Below are 18,811 nucleotides of genomic sequence, written 5' to 3' on the forward strand. Positions count from 1 at the left end.
AAAACTGTAAATTCCTTTTATTCATTTTTAGTATACTAGTTCAAATACTGCTTGCATTTACCTAGTATACAATTAACGTTTTTCATGTCCGCTGTACATGGATTCTCTCACTCCTCATATGCTGTACAAGTCTGTGACTTTATACAATAAAATCTTAACTTTAGTGCAATACACTAATTTACAAGATGCTATCGAGTGGGTAAGGTTTATTGACTAGCATGAAGCTTTTTAGTAATAAAAAACTGTATAAACTCAAGTATGTTACTATAAATCACAGACAATGAAAAACACATAACTCAAGTGTATACATTTACAAATATATTTATGAATGAAAATGTTAATGGGGAAATTAATTTTGTCTAAGAAAAAGTACCCATTCATTCAAAATAATGTACAAGGCAATTAATATTATGCAGAATATTCACTCACATTTGCTACCAAGTCTGCCTGGAAGGAAGTTCTTAGTCCAATACATTAGCTGTTAATATTTCATTTCTTTAAATAAAATATCCTGGCTTGCTCCTAAACCCACTCGAAGCTTGATGACACACAATAGCTCTAAATTTACACATAGTACCACTTGGTAGCCACATGGCTTACACTAAACAAGGCAAATAAATCGAATGAAATACAGGGAGCAACTAGGTTATGAGACAATGTTTGACAGTGGCACTGGCACTGTTGCTCTCCTTGCCATCTGTCTACTATGGCACTACCATTCATACTTCATGTAGTCATTTTTGTCAACTTTTATTTGGTCAGTTATCAATATATAGTCAAGAAATAAAAACTATGTAAACAAACCTATAGCTAATGCTTAGGACTTAAAATCTAAGACAACAGATATATAAAAAATTCAATTTCAAAAATTTTTATTGTATTTAAAATGACCAGCCAGTTAACTAGAGAATCAAAATACTGATTCTGTTACAATAAAATACTACACCGAAAACTCGATGTCTTGCAAGTTGAGGTCATAAAATAATTTACCTCAAAATTGCTGCTATAATATGGCAGGATATATGACTTTCTAATGATGGATGTAAGTGAGAAGCAGTAACTGGCGCATAATGGAATGCTTCACACGGCCAAATTCCCTATGTGATATGTTGCGAGTTCCTGTCACAGCGGATTAATGATTTAACAAGAATGACTGGTACTGCCATCCAACTTCTTGGTGGTCTCTCACTGAAACATCTATTAAAACATTTTAAAAGCTTTTACAGAAAAGTTATCTGCTTTTCATTATCTGAATAAACTACATTTCTTTACTACACCTGGACTTTTTATAACACCTTGGATACAGATGAAGAACTATAAAGGAGTCCCCAATGACAAAAGATGAAGATGATAGAAGGGAAGATTATTAGTGGTTCTAAAGGACATTGAAGCCCGTGGACTGTGGATTAAAAAACAAAAACAAAAAAGAAACACCTGCCTTTAAAGTACTGTCGTATGAATTTATGGCACATGGGACTCATTACACGAGTGGGAATGTTTGATACTAACCAGGTACAATACTTGGAATTTTGTCCCAGTTAAGCAAAAGTGACTTTTGGCAGGGTATTTTTGTTCCAAAAGCAATAAATGGAAATAAAAAATAACCTATTTGGAATAAATTTTTAAATCCATGAGAGCCTAAATAACAACCGGTTTTATAAGTTAATCAAGCAAGAAAAGGAAACTTACGTCTGGACAATACTTTCAGATCCCTGTAGATAGACAGACATTTCAAACACTATTTCAAACTTGCTTCTTTACCGAATGTAACTGCAATTCTGCAAGTTAAAATATCAAACCATTTCTGTTGACTACTTTTAATTTCAAAACTGTCTGCTAGAATACTGCTTCACGTTTCATCAACTAATGTACTGTAATCAGCCGTTAAATCACAAAATTAGTACCAATAGCTTATGCCAGTATGACAGTAAAAAATGGCTAATAAAAATTGATTGAAAGTTATAAACTATAAAGGTGTCAATATTGCTGATACAACAAATTGACCCTTAGCCCATACCATCACTATTTGGTGAGTTAATTTCTTTGGTAGAGGTTCATTTAATTGTAAACAGCACACACCAGTACACTTGAGGGCACCAATTACACTACTTAAAAGCCACAACCTTAAAGCACTTCTTGATATTTCTCAAGAATAGTATCCTCAGTTGTAGCCAGAAGTTCTTTCACTGTTATTAACAGGAACAATTAACATTGGCATCCAGATGTTGGCTTTTACAGGCAGACGAAAACAACCTGCTCATTCCTAGCTCACAGGAATGGTTGGTTATGCAGCTCTGGGTGATACTGTTGGGGAAAGGAAGGGCTCAAGTTTTCATGTTAAACATAAGCTCCTTTGTTTATTAAAAGTTGCATTCTGACCTGAGCTAACAAAACACAGCTAAGCATAAACAAACTGAGTTATGTTTACCAGGAAAACACTGCTTAATATCAGACCATGACATAATCCTCTTTTCCTTGGAACAGGAAGGGAAACTGATCTATCATAGTCTGTATAATGTCTTCGATGTGAGGACGTTGCGATTCAAATTCACTAATATCAGAGAACTGTAACGTATGAAGTAGTGTAGGCCACCAACAAATGGCGAGATTCTTGCTGTCCATTGAATTTAACTTGCAGTTTTCTGCAACCCTGCAAAGGAAAAAAATGTCTCAGTTGTAGTTTATCATGGATGGAGAAAATCCACTTATATAAATGTACAAATATATCTATTTTTAAAATTAGAATTTTACAAAGCTTTCAAGAATTTCTATGATCTCCTTTTCAACTGTAAAGGAGAATCATTCTCAAAAGCTCTCTATACAGATTCTATTTTTAACAATAAGTATATTTGTAATTACATACTAGCGAATCATTTTCTCCATTTTAAGACTTACACTACTATCAGTGTTTTCTAATTACCAAGAAGATTAGTTTAACCAACATCACTGTAAACTTTCTTGAAGATTTCAACATACTTTTGAAAGAACTGAATCCAAATTTCAAGTTCTGTTCGTCATTTGTTTTTCTTTGCATGGACATTTTCTTAAAAAAATGTTCTGATTTAATGGGCTCTGTACTGTTCTATATGAAAGTAGCAATTATTATAATTCTTTCGTTTCCAAAGACCTTGATATGTGAAGTGTGTACGTGTGCAGGAGTACTCTTATTAGAGTATTCAAAAGTATGAAATTAAAGATGTAGTGGATATGAGTAAAATTTGTACAATTATATAGTAATATGAGTAAATGAACAAACTTCCAACAAGAAAATGACAGATCAAAAGATGGGGCTTGACTACTAGTACCCTTTCCACGGGCTTGTGTTTTTAAAACGAAAGGAAGCTGAATATACGATTTAATTAATACTGAGTCTTTGGGAGAACGCTACTGGACAAGAAATTCCAAGTAATCCTGTGTGCTAAATTAAATTTCCCAGTAATTTTTTGCTAATATAATTTTGATACTTAAAATTGTTTGCATAAGGGAGTGTGTGTGTGTGTGTGTGTGTGTGTGTGTGTGTGTGTGTGTGTGTGTGTGTGTGTGTGTGTGTGTGTGTGTAAATACACAAAAAAAAAACTGAATAACAGAAACCACAGGAAAAGATGAAACAGAAAGCATAAAAAACCTGATGAAAGAGTTATTACTACATCTTGTATGGTTAAAACTTGGAGGATTTTCAAGAATGACTGAACAGGTTCAACTAATTTTCAACTCACTACAGATAAGGTAAAGTATGCAAAGACCAGTAACTATCTGCTTTTCGTAAATGATGATTCTCACATTTTTACTTGTGTTTTAATTGTAATGGCATTTCCTCATGGTAAAGACAATGATTAAAACTTCTTGATATCTTCTCAGAGTGTACGTGCTCGCATTTGTCCCTTTTGTACATGACTATGTTTTATGTGCCCATGGATAGGTTATACTGTCTGATTCATTTGAAATTGTTCACAGCTTTCATGCAAGTCTGATAAGATTAAGACACAAAAATTGTTCGCAAATAAAAGACTAAGACACAAAAATTGTTGGCAAACAAAGTTAATAATTAGCTTTGCAGGTTGATATCAATATTGCTAATTATTATAATATACAATACTGAGAACAGTTCCTAGCAGGACACCTGTTAAGACTTTAATTGGTTTGGATAATGGTCCAGTAGCTGATACTTGAAGCTTTCAATTTAAGAGGAAATTCTGTATTCAAGTTCTAACAGGTCCACCTCTTGGTTTTCTTTGAGCTTGTTGTTTAGTATGAACGACCAAGTCTGTCAAGTTCTTGGTGAATTTTAGATAAAATGTCAATTTCACTGGCCAATTCTAGGACTCTAATTACGGCTATTTGGTTGACTGACTATAATACCGTACATCTTTGGTCTAAGGCCAAATATAAAGATGAATAATACTCTGATGGGCATATAACAAATCCACATACTTTTGGTGGGCCAATTTTCCCCTGTTCACTGTTTGATGTCGGTGTGCACAGATGAACTTCCAAGTTATTTTGTATAATCTCTGCTGCCCTGTCTTTCAGCTGAACATTATAAGCAGTGTTATGTATTACATGGTACAAGAGAGGGCCGAAGGTTACCTCGAGATGTTGCTTGGGAGGTTATGGTTATCTGTGAATATTAGACTAGGGCTTTTTTTTTCTTAAACTAAGTTAGCCTAATGTGATGGGTTTACTGTTGGTGTGGGGAGGTTGAGGCTACTGTGGATGTGTTGTTGCTGATGTTCCTGTTGCTCTTCTCTTCCAAGGCACTTAAAGGAGACGAGGGATGGGTGTTATGGCGAGGAAAGAGGAGGGAAACAGTTGGAGGGGGAGGAAGAAGAAGAGGAAATACAGTGGAATATGGTGGAGGGGTTGGATAGGTGTGGGAAATTGGACTGTATGAGGGATAGAATTGTTTAGCACTCTATATGGATATTGGCTTTTGTTATTCCACCATAGGTACTTAAGTGGAATTTTTGCAGTAATATGTTGGGTGGTACGTAACAATTTTTACCATTGTTGTGTCTACGTGGAGCCATGATATCTAGGGAATTTCCACAGCTTTTGCCCTTATGCTTCAAAATAGCAATCTCACCTCTCTGGGAACCTACATGTATTATAATCGTTATACTTATTATTCTAATTAGTATTATTATTACTGAGAACAGCAAGCTGCAAAATGGCATATGAAGTAGGGGTGAGAAGTCTCCTGTGATTCAAAAGGACTTGGCATATGAGATAGGGTTGAGAAACCTAATGTGATTCAAAGGAATAGGCATATGAGGTAGGGGTGAGAAGCCTCATGTGATTCAAAGGAAGGAGGTGAGGATAGGGGAATTAGTGAGGATGTTATATTGGAAGGTGTAGTGTTTGTAATGGCCTCATTGAATGGATGGTGAGAACTGATGTTTAGCATCCTCTATTAAAGTATGAATTTTTATCACCCTCTTGGGATGATAAAAATGAGCAGCGGTCTATGTCCGTGGTTACTGAGTTGTCTGTGTTAGTTGCTGTGCTTTTTTCTAATTCTTCTTGCGTGAATACTACCAACATGGTGTTCAATGGCATTCGTTTGAGCTATGGGATGAGCCATCACCACCCCTGTTGCCCTCGAGAGTTTTCAATGGGGGGTTAAACTTCCATGCGATAAGTTTTGCATAGCCATGGGTGAATTGGTTGAGAGCAGGAGGTGAAGTGGTTGGGTAGTTATGTTTTATGGTTGGGTAGTTATGTTTTACAATTCTCTATGCATACTGGGATACACAGATGACAGCACACGTCACATATATTCTGACAAAGAATCAGACGATTGTATGTGATTTATGCGATCATAACTTTGAAAGAAAATTCTTCAGCTTTATTCTGCATAATCATTTATTACAATGGCCATGCCCAAGTATCTGACTATTTCAGCTGGTACTGTTTTATTACAGAAGGATAGGCAGTTAATATTATCCAGATGTCACGCTTTGGCTCAGTTGTCTTTTACATAAGCAGAGTCCTCATTTACTTAAGTACCATTTATCCTGGTACAATGTTTCTTGCATGGGCCTCTTCAATCAGCTCCTCCAAGGTATTCACATGTGTGTTAGACTGGCTATTGGTCATGGTTGGTACATATATATGAATTCTCATTGTTAATGAGATGATTTAGGTGAAATAAAAATTAAAATTCAAGCTGTATTTTTTTTTGACATTGTGAAATGTTCATGTCTTTCAAACAAAGATAATGAACACAAGCAATTTTTAACTCAAGATGGTCTGATAAAAGCCAGAGCCTGCATTTAAGGACAGTATAAACAAATGTGTGTATTGCTAATGCACGCACATATCAATGTCTGGAACTCAAGTGATTTATCTTAACTTCACAAATTCCTCTAAACTTACCTTACAAAATGCTGAAAGATAAATTTTAAAACTTCAAAATTTACACGCGGAAGGCCAGTTAGCATTTCTTTTAATCTCAGCAGCCTTAAACTTCGATCTCCAATGCCTGTAAAAAAAATATATATCAAATCAAAGGCCAGTATTATTTTCACCACCTATATTAGGCAATCTACCATAATTGCACCAAGAACATTTAGAATTACTGACCAATCTTCTATAATAAACTTTTCATCATATATAAATTATTTTCCCTAAAAATACATTGAAGAATGCTTACTAATTATTGTAGTAACTTTCATTACCTTAATTACATTTTCCATGAATCTGAAACACTACTAACAAGAGGCACATACATGAAAATCTCCCGGTTTAATATTCACATTGTCCTTGGGATTACTCTACCATTAAAACTAAATTGCATATATACAGAATAAGTCAATGAATGGAACAAACTGAAATTTGGCAATACAACATAGATTTTGCTTCAACTGCAAATTTCAACTGCAAATATGGATAAGCCTTCCAAGAAATCTTTTCAACATTAATTAAAAAATGGACACTGGTGCTTAAAAAAACAAAAAACTCAACTCTTTAACCATAAGGAATGAAACTACCAGTATCAACCATTCAATTTTTTTCCTTTTATGACATGTATTTAACAGGATTTGTTGTCACAGTGGTCATATTCAGATATTTACAAAACAAATCTTCAGCAACCACCTAGTTTTTGAAAAATACTTAGTTTGCAGTGTTGCTCAGCAGGGTTACATGCTAGGTGATGCAAAAAACACTTTTTGCACAACTTATAAGCATCATCATATATTGTTGAGCACTGTGTCAATCAACATCAAGCAGCCACAGTGTAATGTACCCAGATTTCTTTTGATACTAGTATGTTCAACCAAATCTGTAACTTTTTTGTAAAGCCAGCCACATTTTTTGTAGATATAACAAACTGTCTCATAAAAGGGGGAGTTTCCTTCAGTGAAAGTTTTTGTGTTCATTGAAATTTATTAAGGTAGTTACAAAAGAGAGTGTGTGTGTGTGTGTGTGTGTGTGTGTGTGTGTGTGTGTGTGTGAGAGAGAGAGAGAGAGAGAGAGAGAGAGAGAGAGAGAGAGAGAGAGAGAGAGAATCATGTACCCCTTTCCTATATGTTACAAGAACTAATGAAGGGCTGGTTAGCAGTGGGACATTTGGTATGGAGGTTTGTAATTGCAGGAAAAATGCAATTACTTATTACGTGGGAGATATTGTCTCGATGTTGAGTAGAGCTTTAAGCAGCAGAAAGAGCATTGGAATGCAAATGCTGCAAACACAATCTGTTACCAATTCCCTAAACATCAGCTTAGCTGTCCTGCATGCAAGCAGGGGAAGCACGACTCCTGCAATCTCCTATACAGACTGGCATCAATGATGCACAGGCTGACAGGCCCCTGTGCCTGAGTTTACTTTGTTTTTAAAAAAAAAAATTCTAGGAAAGGACTCAAGGAATCTGTATCTCCTGATGCAGACACAGACAGGATGATAAAGAGAAAGGTAAGAGGCCTGGACAGGCCACTGGTCACATGCACATTCATAACCAGCATAGTTTGTCCAGAGGAGAGTTCTTACAAACAGGAGTGATCTTTGCTGCCCCTTTTCTAGAAAGAGTGGCATATGTGTTAAGTCATTCCTCACACAAATAAGACTTCTGAGAACTCTCCCTACTTCTCCCACAATCCAGGGATTGGGAAGAGTTGGAAGAAGGTGAGAATAACGAAAAGGATGAAGATGATGAACTTGAGGACGAAGAGAAGGTGGATGGAGGAGCATGACCTAAATTTCCCCACTCCAGCTTTGCCTCCTATGTTTCTCCCTTGTAACCTAGGGCTCTTGCCTGTCCAGGAACAAATCAATGACCTGCCTTGCTAGGAATTAAACCAACCTATACTCTGGATGTGGACAGATCATACCCAATCAAACCAAAAGTAGATGGTCCTGTGCACCACAGTGGGAGGCTAACAATCAAACCGTAGTCAGGCCTCTACTGCATACCCAGGACAGCTAACCAAAACAGTAAGAACCATGCCACAGGTCTATTTAATGATGTTCATACTTCAAATAAGGAAAGGTGTCCAAACTGATTGCAAGGAATACTGCAGACTGATGTGGTTAAGTCATCTATGTCTGAAACAACTACAGTGTTTCTGGACTTTATGATGTGGGTTCTTGATGTGTGAATTTCAGGGTACTTGAAAATACAATTGAAAATAATAAAGAAATTATTTACTATTCACATAAAAATAAAGTAAAACAGAAGAAACAGATAACCTAAAAGAGAGAGAGGGCTTTAACCATCCTTTGTATCTTATCTAAAAGTTGATAACCAACCCCAGTAACCTGTCAGCAACTAAATTCTGGGATGATCTACATTTTGCATGTCTACTGGCCTTTTATGGCATAATTAAAGTAGGTTAGTATTTATGTGAGAGTAAATGATTAATTGTTATTCCTTAATGCTATGACACTGCTACATAGAACTCAACATTCCATATGGTATGTTTCTTAAGCCTGTTTGGCTAAGAAAATGAAAATAAAAAATTAGTTAATACAAAAGAATGTTAATTATTCTCATAACTTCTGCTATAAAATTACTCTAAACCAGTAACATCATTTGTTTTAAGTGTTAATAAAAAATTATCTTAATTTTTTCACAATCATTCCATTCTGATACAAGGTTCTATAGTAAAGAGGAAAACTATATGCTACAGACAGATTGTAAATTTCACCCTGTGATTCAAACAACTGCTATGTCTACATACACATTTAAAGTTTCTGACATCAAAAGTAAGTAAGTATATATACCTTAGTTTAACCAGACCACTGAGCTGATTAACAGCTCTCAAAATAAAAGAAATGCAAGTCACACTTAACACACAGCTGAATTTTCAACATGACAATGTTATCTCTGGAGTCTTTGTAAATATAAATTATACCATAAAATACATACTAGGATTTTAAAATATACCCTATCACAAAACATAAATTTACTAAGACTGGGAAAATAAACTAAAATGCCAAATTTACTCACTGGCTATGGTTGTTAGGTCTAGTAACTGGTTTTGCGGCAAGAGCGGAGGTAACTGTTTCAAGTAATCTTTAAGAGCTGTAGCTGCAGCATTTACAGGAATATCTAGCTCTGCAAAGTTTACAGTATTATCTGAAAATAAAAAAATAAAATAGTCTATAAGTGACAGTAGCATCAATGAAATTCACAGCACTTCACCTTAAAACCTGTAAACATAAATAACCAAACTGTCATAAAATACAGTTACAAAATATTTAAAATCTTTACAAATAATAATGGCTACAGTACCCTTAGCTATGCTCTACTAATTTTACTAGTAAGTACAGAGGAAAAGCATACTGCAATTTCATCTGCAAATGCCCTTATATAATTTCATCTGCAAATGCCCTTATATAATACTTAGCTGAAAATAATTAACTTCTATCACATACAGGCAAAAATACTGGATGGAAAATAATAGCTATTATTCATAAAATCCGTCCTTTAGCATCTACACATGCGAAAGTTCACTTCATTTGCCGTGACTGAGATAATCAACAAACACTCTTAGCAGCCTACTTCCAGAAACTGCTAACAGCAAAGGTACTAATAGTTCCTGTGCCTTTTTTTTTTAATATGAAAAACACTACCTACCATATTTGTAGAAATTGAAATATAAGTCACTCCTCAATTCTGGGGAGCATATTCTAGAAACTTCCTCCTCATTTTCCTAATCTTCAAAGTCCTTCTCCTTAACGTTATTTACAAGCTTCTTACCCACCTGAATTCAATCATTACTATGAAGGTGATGGAACACTAAAGCATGTATTTTCAGACTTGTTAGGGAGTCTACCCCTATAAAAATTTACATTATTGTTATTTACTGGGCATGTCATACAAAAAATGCATCACTGCAGCATAAAACACAACATAGGCCCTTGAACCGAGGCAGTCATAAATGACCTCAACACATAAAAAAGTCATTATGACTGGCCTAAAAATTTTCTCTTCCCTTTCTCCCCCTCCCCCCCCAAAATGTATGCTTATTGACAGTCATTTTAAGCCTATCACAAATACAGTATATTGTTATTCATACCGATGGGTATATAAAAAGCTCATCACTAAAATGTTAAAATGCACCAGTTACCAGAACTGACATACTTTTATAAATGATTTTAGGCAATCATACAAATGTTTGGCTATCTGACTACAGTAGTCTAAAGAGGATTACTTTCTCTTTGTCTCATACACAACTCTACTTCTATACTGTTACTTTAATTCTATCATCAATATTTTACATTGTTATTCTAGTGATGTGTTACATGGAAACTTGGACTGTCAATACATTGTGCAAAACAAGTTAAGCTCCTTAAATCAGCAACTGTACCAAAGCCAACATCTGTTAGCTAACATTCTCTCTTTTCCTGTATTTCACTGAAGCTATACAGTAATTTTAACTATATTAAAGATATTTTGCACTGCTAATGCAAATATATAGTAAATTACACTTTTATACATAATTTACTGTCTTGTTCCTACTTCTGTGGATTATATACTTGGTTTTGGGGTACACTGGTATTTCCTAAATTGCTGCTGTCCTCTCCCTTCCTGGGCCCTTTAGTGCAGATAAAAAGGTGGTTACACTGTAGTGGTTTCATCTTACCTATACCCAGAGCTTTTTGGGGAAAATGTGATGGAAATCACAGGAAATACAAAATTATAAAAAAAGTACCAATAATCATTGATGCAACATTATTTTTCTTATGTCTTCTCATCAAGTAGACTATTACATCTCTGATGCTCCTACAGTATATTCATTAACTGTATTTCATGCAATATTTTTTTAAAATAGTTCAGACAGAAGTCAATGAACTGACATCTAAAACTGTGATTCTCAAACAGAATCCATGACATCTATGTGTTGATCGAGAAAATGCCTGGAAAAGTGTAACCCAGTGAAAAAATAACAGAACGACAATAAAGTAATAAAGCCAAAGAGGGAAACTCAACGGAAAATACAAAGGCTAGTAAAAGGTCCAATACTTACCTTCCTTAAATTTAGTAGTAAGCTGCTCTACATGCACCTTATTGCCAGGAACTCTATATATACCCTCAGAATCAAGGCCTTCCATTTCAATAAATACCACACATTTTTCCAGGAACAGTGGTACAGGTTGTTCTGGACTCTGGACAAAGTCCTCTAGAGTGGGAGCAGGTGGGCCCTTCTGGGAACCCTTTTGGGAACCCTTAGCTGCCTTCTTTTTCTCTCTTTCCTGAGTAAAAAAAAAAAAAAAAGCATTACAAAATTATACCATTAATCAGAGAAGTAAAAAATCAACCATGATGCTTTCCACTGATTTTAGCCTTTATACAGTGAACTGTAAACACAAAAAATGACACTAAGTAATTTGAAAAATCACAATTTGACTGAAAAAACTGCATTTTTATGCAACCTAAGAAATTATAGTTTCTACCATTCTAAACAAGAAATTATAGTTTCTATCACTCTAAACAACTACTCATAACCTAACTTGAATAAACTTATTAAAACAAATGCAAACAATAGTTATATACCTGTTTTACTGGATAAGAATTACTGTAATATTTTCTGATATCTACCCACAGTTATGAATTTGTTATGGTTGATTTTACAAATAAAGTACAGATTAGCATATAAAATATGACTTACTTAATTTTATGCTTTAAGCACCTATTGAAGACTGAGATGGTTTTGGACAAGTGTTGTGAAGGGACTAGGAAGTTTGTCAAGAAAAAGTCTATATGGAAATAGCAGGGCAAAGACCCCGTCATAAATGTTACATCTATGACACAAAGCAAAATGCTTTATTGCATCAAAATACGGCTTGCAATGCTCAAAATCTCCTTTCACATGAACACAACAGATTTCAGACAGGACTCATAAAAAAAAATTAATTTCATTAAAAAATAATTTCAAACTTTGTTATTTCATGGATATCCAATAATACAGAATAATTCATATGGTAAATTATATCATGCAACATTACCTTTTCCTTCTCAGCTGCTTTTTTCAACTTTTCTTCATCTTTTGCTCTTTTCCTTTCTTCTTCACGTTGACGTGCTTCCTCTCGAGACCTCTGCTTTTCTTGCTGCATATGGATTGAACATGTCAAATACTTATAATACTATTTGAACATTTCATTTCAGCACAAAATCTGACATACAAGTATCTACAGTACAGTATTATTTTACTCACAAAAACAAAAACTGAAACTGAAATTTATCATTACCTCTTCCTGATAAAACAGATGTTGCAAACTACTTTTTAGAGGCTATCTAAAAAAAAAAAAAAAAAAAAGGTCATCCAATCCTAAAAACTGCAAGCAGATCTTAGGAAACTGACTCAAATACTTTAAGGATGCAATCCCTACAGATACACACCTTTCTACGAGCGGTTTTATCTGTGTCTTTGCGGGTAGGGGCACCAGGTATAAGAATTGGTGACTGCTGGTCACGAGGTGATGATACTTCAAGACTTGAGTCATCTTCAGGTATTACTCGATACATGTGGTCACCCTCGTGTTTGCTGCCTGGGGCAACTGTGCAGAGGGAAGCTTAATTATTAGTACCTACTCACAATACTTAAGCATTAGTAAATCCGTCACTATTCTGACTCATAACCTTCTGGTATCACACAATCTTTAGTATCAGAATGCTACATTCATTGGTGCCAATCAGACTTCACTACTTAATAGAATTCCAAACCAAAAAATACAACTACACTGAAGACCAAATACTTCCAATGCAAAAATTACCAAATAAAGTACATGGAGATGGATAACTCATACACAATGCATTCAACTTGAACTAAATATTAAGCACTTTATCAAACAATTTATTAATATAAACACAACATGCAAAATCAAATATACATCTACCTTCAATGCAAAATGTATAATACTTGAAATCTGTAGATAAGATATTGCTTAGTACAGCAGCAAGAGCCCCATTAAATCATAACTTTAGAATTGTAATTTAGTTTACTGTACTTATTTACTCATATCATTAGAAAGCCTACAGAAAGAAAATGGAACTGAGGAAATAAATTATGGCATGAGAGTTAGAATACTTGGTTAGTTCATGTGCAGCTACCTGCAATAAAGAATAATGAAACATCATCCAGGAACTCTCATGGTTTTACTGAAACACTAATTAGCTGTTAAAAGCGCAATATTAATTACCAACAAAGTACCATGCAGCCCACAAAATCTACATATTCAAAACAAAAATACAGGAGATTTTTGCAATCTATACTTAGCAAAGAGATTCCTAAATTCTTTATTATTTCATAATTATTTTGTAATAAACCTTTACACTTTCTGACTTGAACATTTCACAGAACATTACAGTAGAGGATACAGACACTCCACTAATAATTTAACGCAACAAGTAACAGAGTCATAAACAAGGATAATGATTTTAACCCACAAACTAGTAACCGATATTGTAAAATATGTACATAAATTCTGAAACCTGTACAAAAACATTCTGTCAACTACTACCACATTTACAATCCCAGCTTTCATACTTCAGTTTATGCCTCCTTATAAAATGGCATAATGTTTCAAGTATTTCCAGAATCACTGTGTACTACATGAGCAATAGGTAAAAGAAAAATAAAAAGCTTGTTGAACTGCTTATTTGTGCCAACTAAAAAAGGTCACAACTTTCTTATGGTCACAAATTCAAGCACTACATTAACCAAAATCAAGTTGCTGTTGGTGGGGCAAATTACATGCTGTGCAATTCAAAAGTAGAACAAAACCAAAGGAGATACAATATACCTTGTGAACAAAAAAAAATATCTGGCATACATAAGCTATAAAAAGTTTTTATGAAATTTTATTCAATATCCTAACAGATAAAAAATTATCAAGGAAAAAAAAAAAGATAAAATATTACAATATCATGTGTAAGGTCCAAAAGAAAGTGACCATACAAATAAAGTAGCCAAAGTGAATATGACAGGATCTTAGTTCTCAAATAACATCAAAGATAATATACAAGATGGGATATGAAGAATCTCCAGACAACTTCATCCCATTTTGGACATGTTACTGTTCACTTGAATTTATGGATTGTATTTTTTCAACTTCCTTGTATCTAACAATACATCTGGCAATTCTATCCCAGCTGGCTCTCTATGTGGGACACTAACTTATACCATACAGTGACTCCTTTTCACAAATATGGATGCAAGCTTCTTGCTTTCTCAATACTGAGCCTCAACATCATGCATCCAATATTCTCAATCTTTTCTTTACCCTTAACCCTTCAAACTACATCAGCAATATATTTTCCCTTCTTGTGTCCTCTAAATTAATCTCTCATTTATGTGATTTCAACCTCTGTCTGTCTCCTCCTGACTCCCTCCCTGCAATCCTTTCAGAGTTCCAGTATCAAACTTGGGATGAGGTTACAACGCTGGTGATCACAGCAACTGCACCCTCTTCTCTCAAAATTCCATTGCTTCCATTACTTTGACTATTCCTGCTATTCAACCATCTGAGCGAAGAAGCATATGAGTCACCCATAGCTCCTCTTCCTGGTATTGTTTATGACCCTTTCATGGCTAAAATAAATGTATTTCTTTGCTTTGAAGGAAAGCTTTCCAGTTAAAGCTGTTACCTCAACATCCAGATTTTAACATGCTCTTGATGTTTTATATCCTTTGCCAAGTTCTTAACAATTTCTATCAAGCTAACTTCCTTCTCTAACATGTTCTCCCAATGAAAAGCCTAAATTTTCTTTGGCACTAATTTCTAAGTCTGTTTTTCTCTTAGTACTGCCTAGGCATTCCCTTTCTATAATCCTTTACAGGTGTATTATCTCAACACCTGCTCATCAGGTCCCTAACAGTTTTGCATCGATGAAAACCAACAAAGCATTAGGTCCAGGTTGTATTATAGCATAACTCTCAATCTCTAGACAAATTGGTCAGTGTGTTTGCCATATTTTTCCTAACTGATTAATCATGCACTACCTTTCCCCTTGGGAATGTGCTCTGGTTCAGTTTACCCTAAAGAAAGGTATGAAACTTATCCAATCCTTCCAACTAAAGCACTATTTCTTTACCCCATAATATTACTTTAATATTCCAAAGTTTTTCTAAATTGCAATGTCCTCAAGTTCATTTTGGATTACAAGTATGTCTTCCACAAGGCAATATCCATCAGTTTCTTATCTTTCCAATGTTTAGTCCGAGTTGCTTGTACAAGCAAGAACTCATGCGAGACCTTGGCCAGCTTAATCTAATGGTGAAAAATATCTTCGTGGGACCTTCATGTGAGTTTTTTGTGTACTGTGATATTTCTAGGGCATCTGACAGTCTGCCATGAGGTTTGCTAGCAAAATGTGTTATTTGTTCCTCTTTGTCAAACTGTTTTGAGTTTTTTACTCAAGTTGTGCTTTTGCCCGTTTTAATAATAAAGCACATCTGCTGCTTCTGTTTTCTGTTGCTCATAATGTACAGCTTTCCTTCTCTTTACCAATGATTTTCTTCGGTAAATCTAGTCATTTACAAATTTTTTTCATGATTTAACTTCCCTTATGTCTTCACACTTTACTTCCTAAATTTGTGTAGTTTGCACTCATTCTTACTGGGTCTGACCTTGGCAGCATATACGCAAGGAGATACAATGACTTATCAAGTTCAGTGCTGCCAAGATGTCATTACAGTAATTATTTTTCCCTCTCCACTGAGACTTATTAAATGCACATGGAAAATATTATTCAATTCCATATTATACAATTTTTGACTTGTCAAGCACACAGCCCACATCGTTGTACAGTATACAGTATAACTAATAGTCAAATAAAGCTACATGTTGATCTTAACTCTCAACCTGGAACAGCATCCAGATTTTTACAGTACAATGTATTTTGTTTCCCTTCTCAACATGACTGAATCAAAGGCAATTTGTTTAATCAATGACCCTGCCCTTCCCTTGCCAATAGATATCTTCTCTTCACTCTTATTTTCCTTCCTTTTCAAGCCAAGTTTATTCGGTCTACAGGTAATGTCTCTTCAGGGAACTTTATGACACCAATCAGGCTACTACCTCCCACATTCCCCCTATGAAACTGGCAAGTATAAAATTACAGACTTCACTAATTTTCTTCATCTACATACTGTTAAGCTCTAGTTTTCTTCCTCCTCCTACTTCCTCTTTACTGTATAATCTTTGTTTCTTTAAATAAGGTTCCATTTCTTATTTACAGTATATACAAGAGCTTTTCCTTGTCCCTTTTTTTTTATATTCTCCCCCCCCTACCTGGGCTACATTAAGGCATTAGACTGTCTATCCATTCATCCATACCATTAAATAAGACACATTTTCAACAGCATGTAAACACAAAACATCAGGAATAACATGCAATGTCCAAATTCTTGACAGAATACACTGAGATTTTCGACATTCCATAAATTTCAATAAAATTTATATCTCTGTAAAAAAGTAAAAATACTGACTAAACTGATTATTCACATAATTTTCCCAACAACATAAAATAATGCATGCTATTACAGCGAAAGCACAACTCCCAATTCTTTTTAACAAATAAAAACTCATAAGATAAGCAGTGTACATTCATGCCCCACATAAAAAGTTGAAACTTCTTGCATTCATAGACAGGTCAGCAGATTATTCCGTCCATGCATACACCAAAACAACTGCAGTACAGTATGTCATAAATGCCACGCAAATGAGAATTCTATACATTGGAAGACTAAATATGCCTTGCTCTTGATTGTGCAAGGATTACATGTCTCAAACAAAGAAAATATTTATTCAACTATATGCAATCATAAAAACTTTTTCAATGTCCCAAAACTGTTTTACTAAAACCACATAATGAAAAAAAGATAAAGTAGTTATACTGAAACTTCATCAAGCCACATGATATCTATCATCATACAACATATTACCATACTTTTATTCTTAATACAATCGCCATACTTTTATTCTTGTAACAACAAAACAAAACCGATAATAAGAAAATCATACACGGTATGGACATGAAAGCACACCAAGAGACACAATACCAAAATATCTCAAGATGAAACACAAACATTATACATTATGAATACAGATAAAGAATACATGCATTCCAACAAAAATGCCAAGAATGTCTAAACTAGAATGACACCAGAGGATAAAACTACATATGCATGTTTAAGTAACAATCTCAGAAATCATTGCACTGTAATAAAACAAATGTTTTTACTATACAAGGTATTTTGTATAAACCTACTAAAAAGATTTGCCTTATTTCTTTTGATAAGGAAATAGTCAATTCACATCTACTTTCGTACAGCTAGTCCTGTGCATGACACCCCATTATTCTCACGTTCTTTGCAACGAAAGATCGAAACTCACTGTGAGGAAAGGTGGAAAGCACTTGCTATAATTTATGGATTTAAACAAAGAACATGTTCTGTGCAATAAAAATATGTTTTTTTTTTTTTTGTAACAGCCCATGAATTATAAAATACTTGAATAGGCACTTAGGTGGGAGGATGGATAAAAGATAAGTAGTTAATTTTCAGGAATTCCAGTGCAATGTGCATGCAAAACATTGGGAAGTAGAGAGACGGGTGTGTGATGGAGCAATCATGAAGGCTCTGCATAAACAACTTGAAACTGTAATAATGTTCCTGGGAAGAGTAATAAAGCTGACTTGAGGACAGTCACACAGAGAGTGAGAGTAATGAAGGCATTACTATACTGTACAAAGGACTGGGGAGGCCAGTAATGGCCTCTCTATCTTGACCAATTAAGAGTAAGTGTGACTAAGAATTTCCTCATTCATGGAAATAAAACAATATATGATTAATAAAACTGCTATGAAACAATTTTTAATTCTAACTTGTTCATTTTAGTATATAAAAATTGTTCAATTATCATACTGATTACTTCAGAAAGCAGTAAATTTTCTATTTAATATTCAATTTTTCTCTACTTCCATACCAGAACTATTTTAGCGTGCTACAATACCAAAATGAAATCACATAGCAAATATAAAGCATGTCATAAAAAACATAAATCAAAGCTAAAAACTAGAAGAAAATAAAATTTGGATTTTGAAATACAATACTGTATACTAATGAACAAAATATTTCAAAACTTCAAAAGAATGAAAAATCTAAGCAGCAATGACTAAGAAGAAATATTTTCTCTTGCTTTGCAAGAATTTCAGGGGGAAAAGAACATTCACGGATATATGGGATCACAAGTATTTTCTTAGATGGATTGTAACTCAAATTATTTTATAAGTTTTGTAATTACTAAAGGCAATAAATCAAGATTTTAGGAACTTGAGAGAAAACACAAAGCACCTGTTGAGTACAA

The 18,811-nt window shown here is 34.4% G+C and overlaps 1 protein-coding gene across 1 annotated transcript in view; it reads right to left on the reverse strand.

Moving 5' to 3' along the window:
- Positions 1-2: 2 nt before the first annotated feature.
- The window catches only part of RhoGAPp190 (Rho GTPase-activating protein 190), a 218,402-nt gene continuing 199,593 nt past the window's right edge, over positions 3-18,811 (reverse strand). Inside the window, 6 exon segments of the mRNA XM_067107727.1 lie at positions 3-2,650; positions 6,376-6,481; positions 9,447-9,575; positions 11,470-11,695; positions 12,449-12,550; positions 12,843-13,000. Coding sequence (XP_066963828.1) covers positions 2,449-2,650; positions 6,376-6,481; positions 9,447-9,575; positions 11,470-11,695; positions 12,449-12,550; positions 12,843-13,000 — 923 coding nt within the window. The 3' untranslated portion in view covers positions 3-2,448.

Source organism: Macrobrachium rosenbergii, chromosome 8, assembly GCF_040412425.1.
Source record: "Macrobrachium rosenbergii isolate ZJJX-2024 chromosome 8, ASM4041242v1, whole genome shotgun sequence".
Taxonomy (NCBI): Eukaryota; Metazoa; Arthropoda; class Malacostraca; order Decapoda; family Palaemonidae; genus Macrobrachium; species Macrobrachium rosenbergii.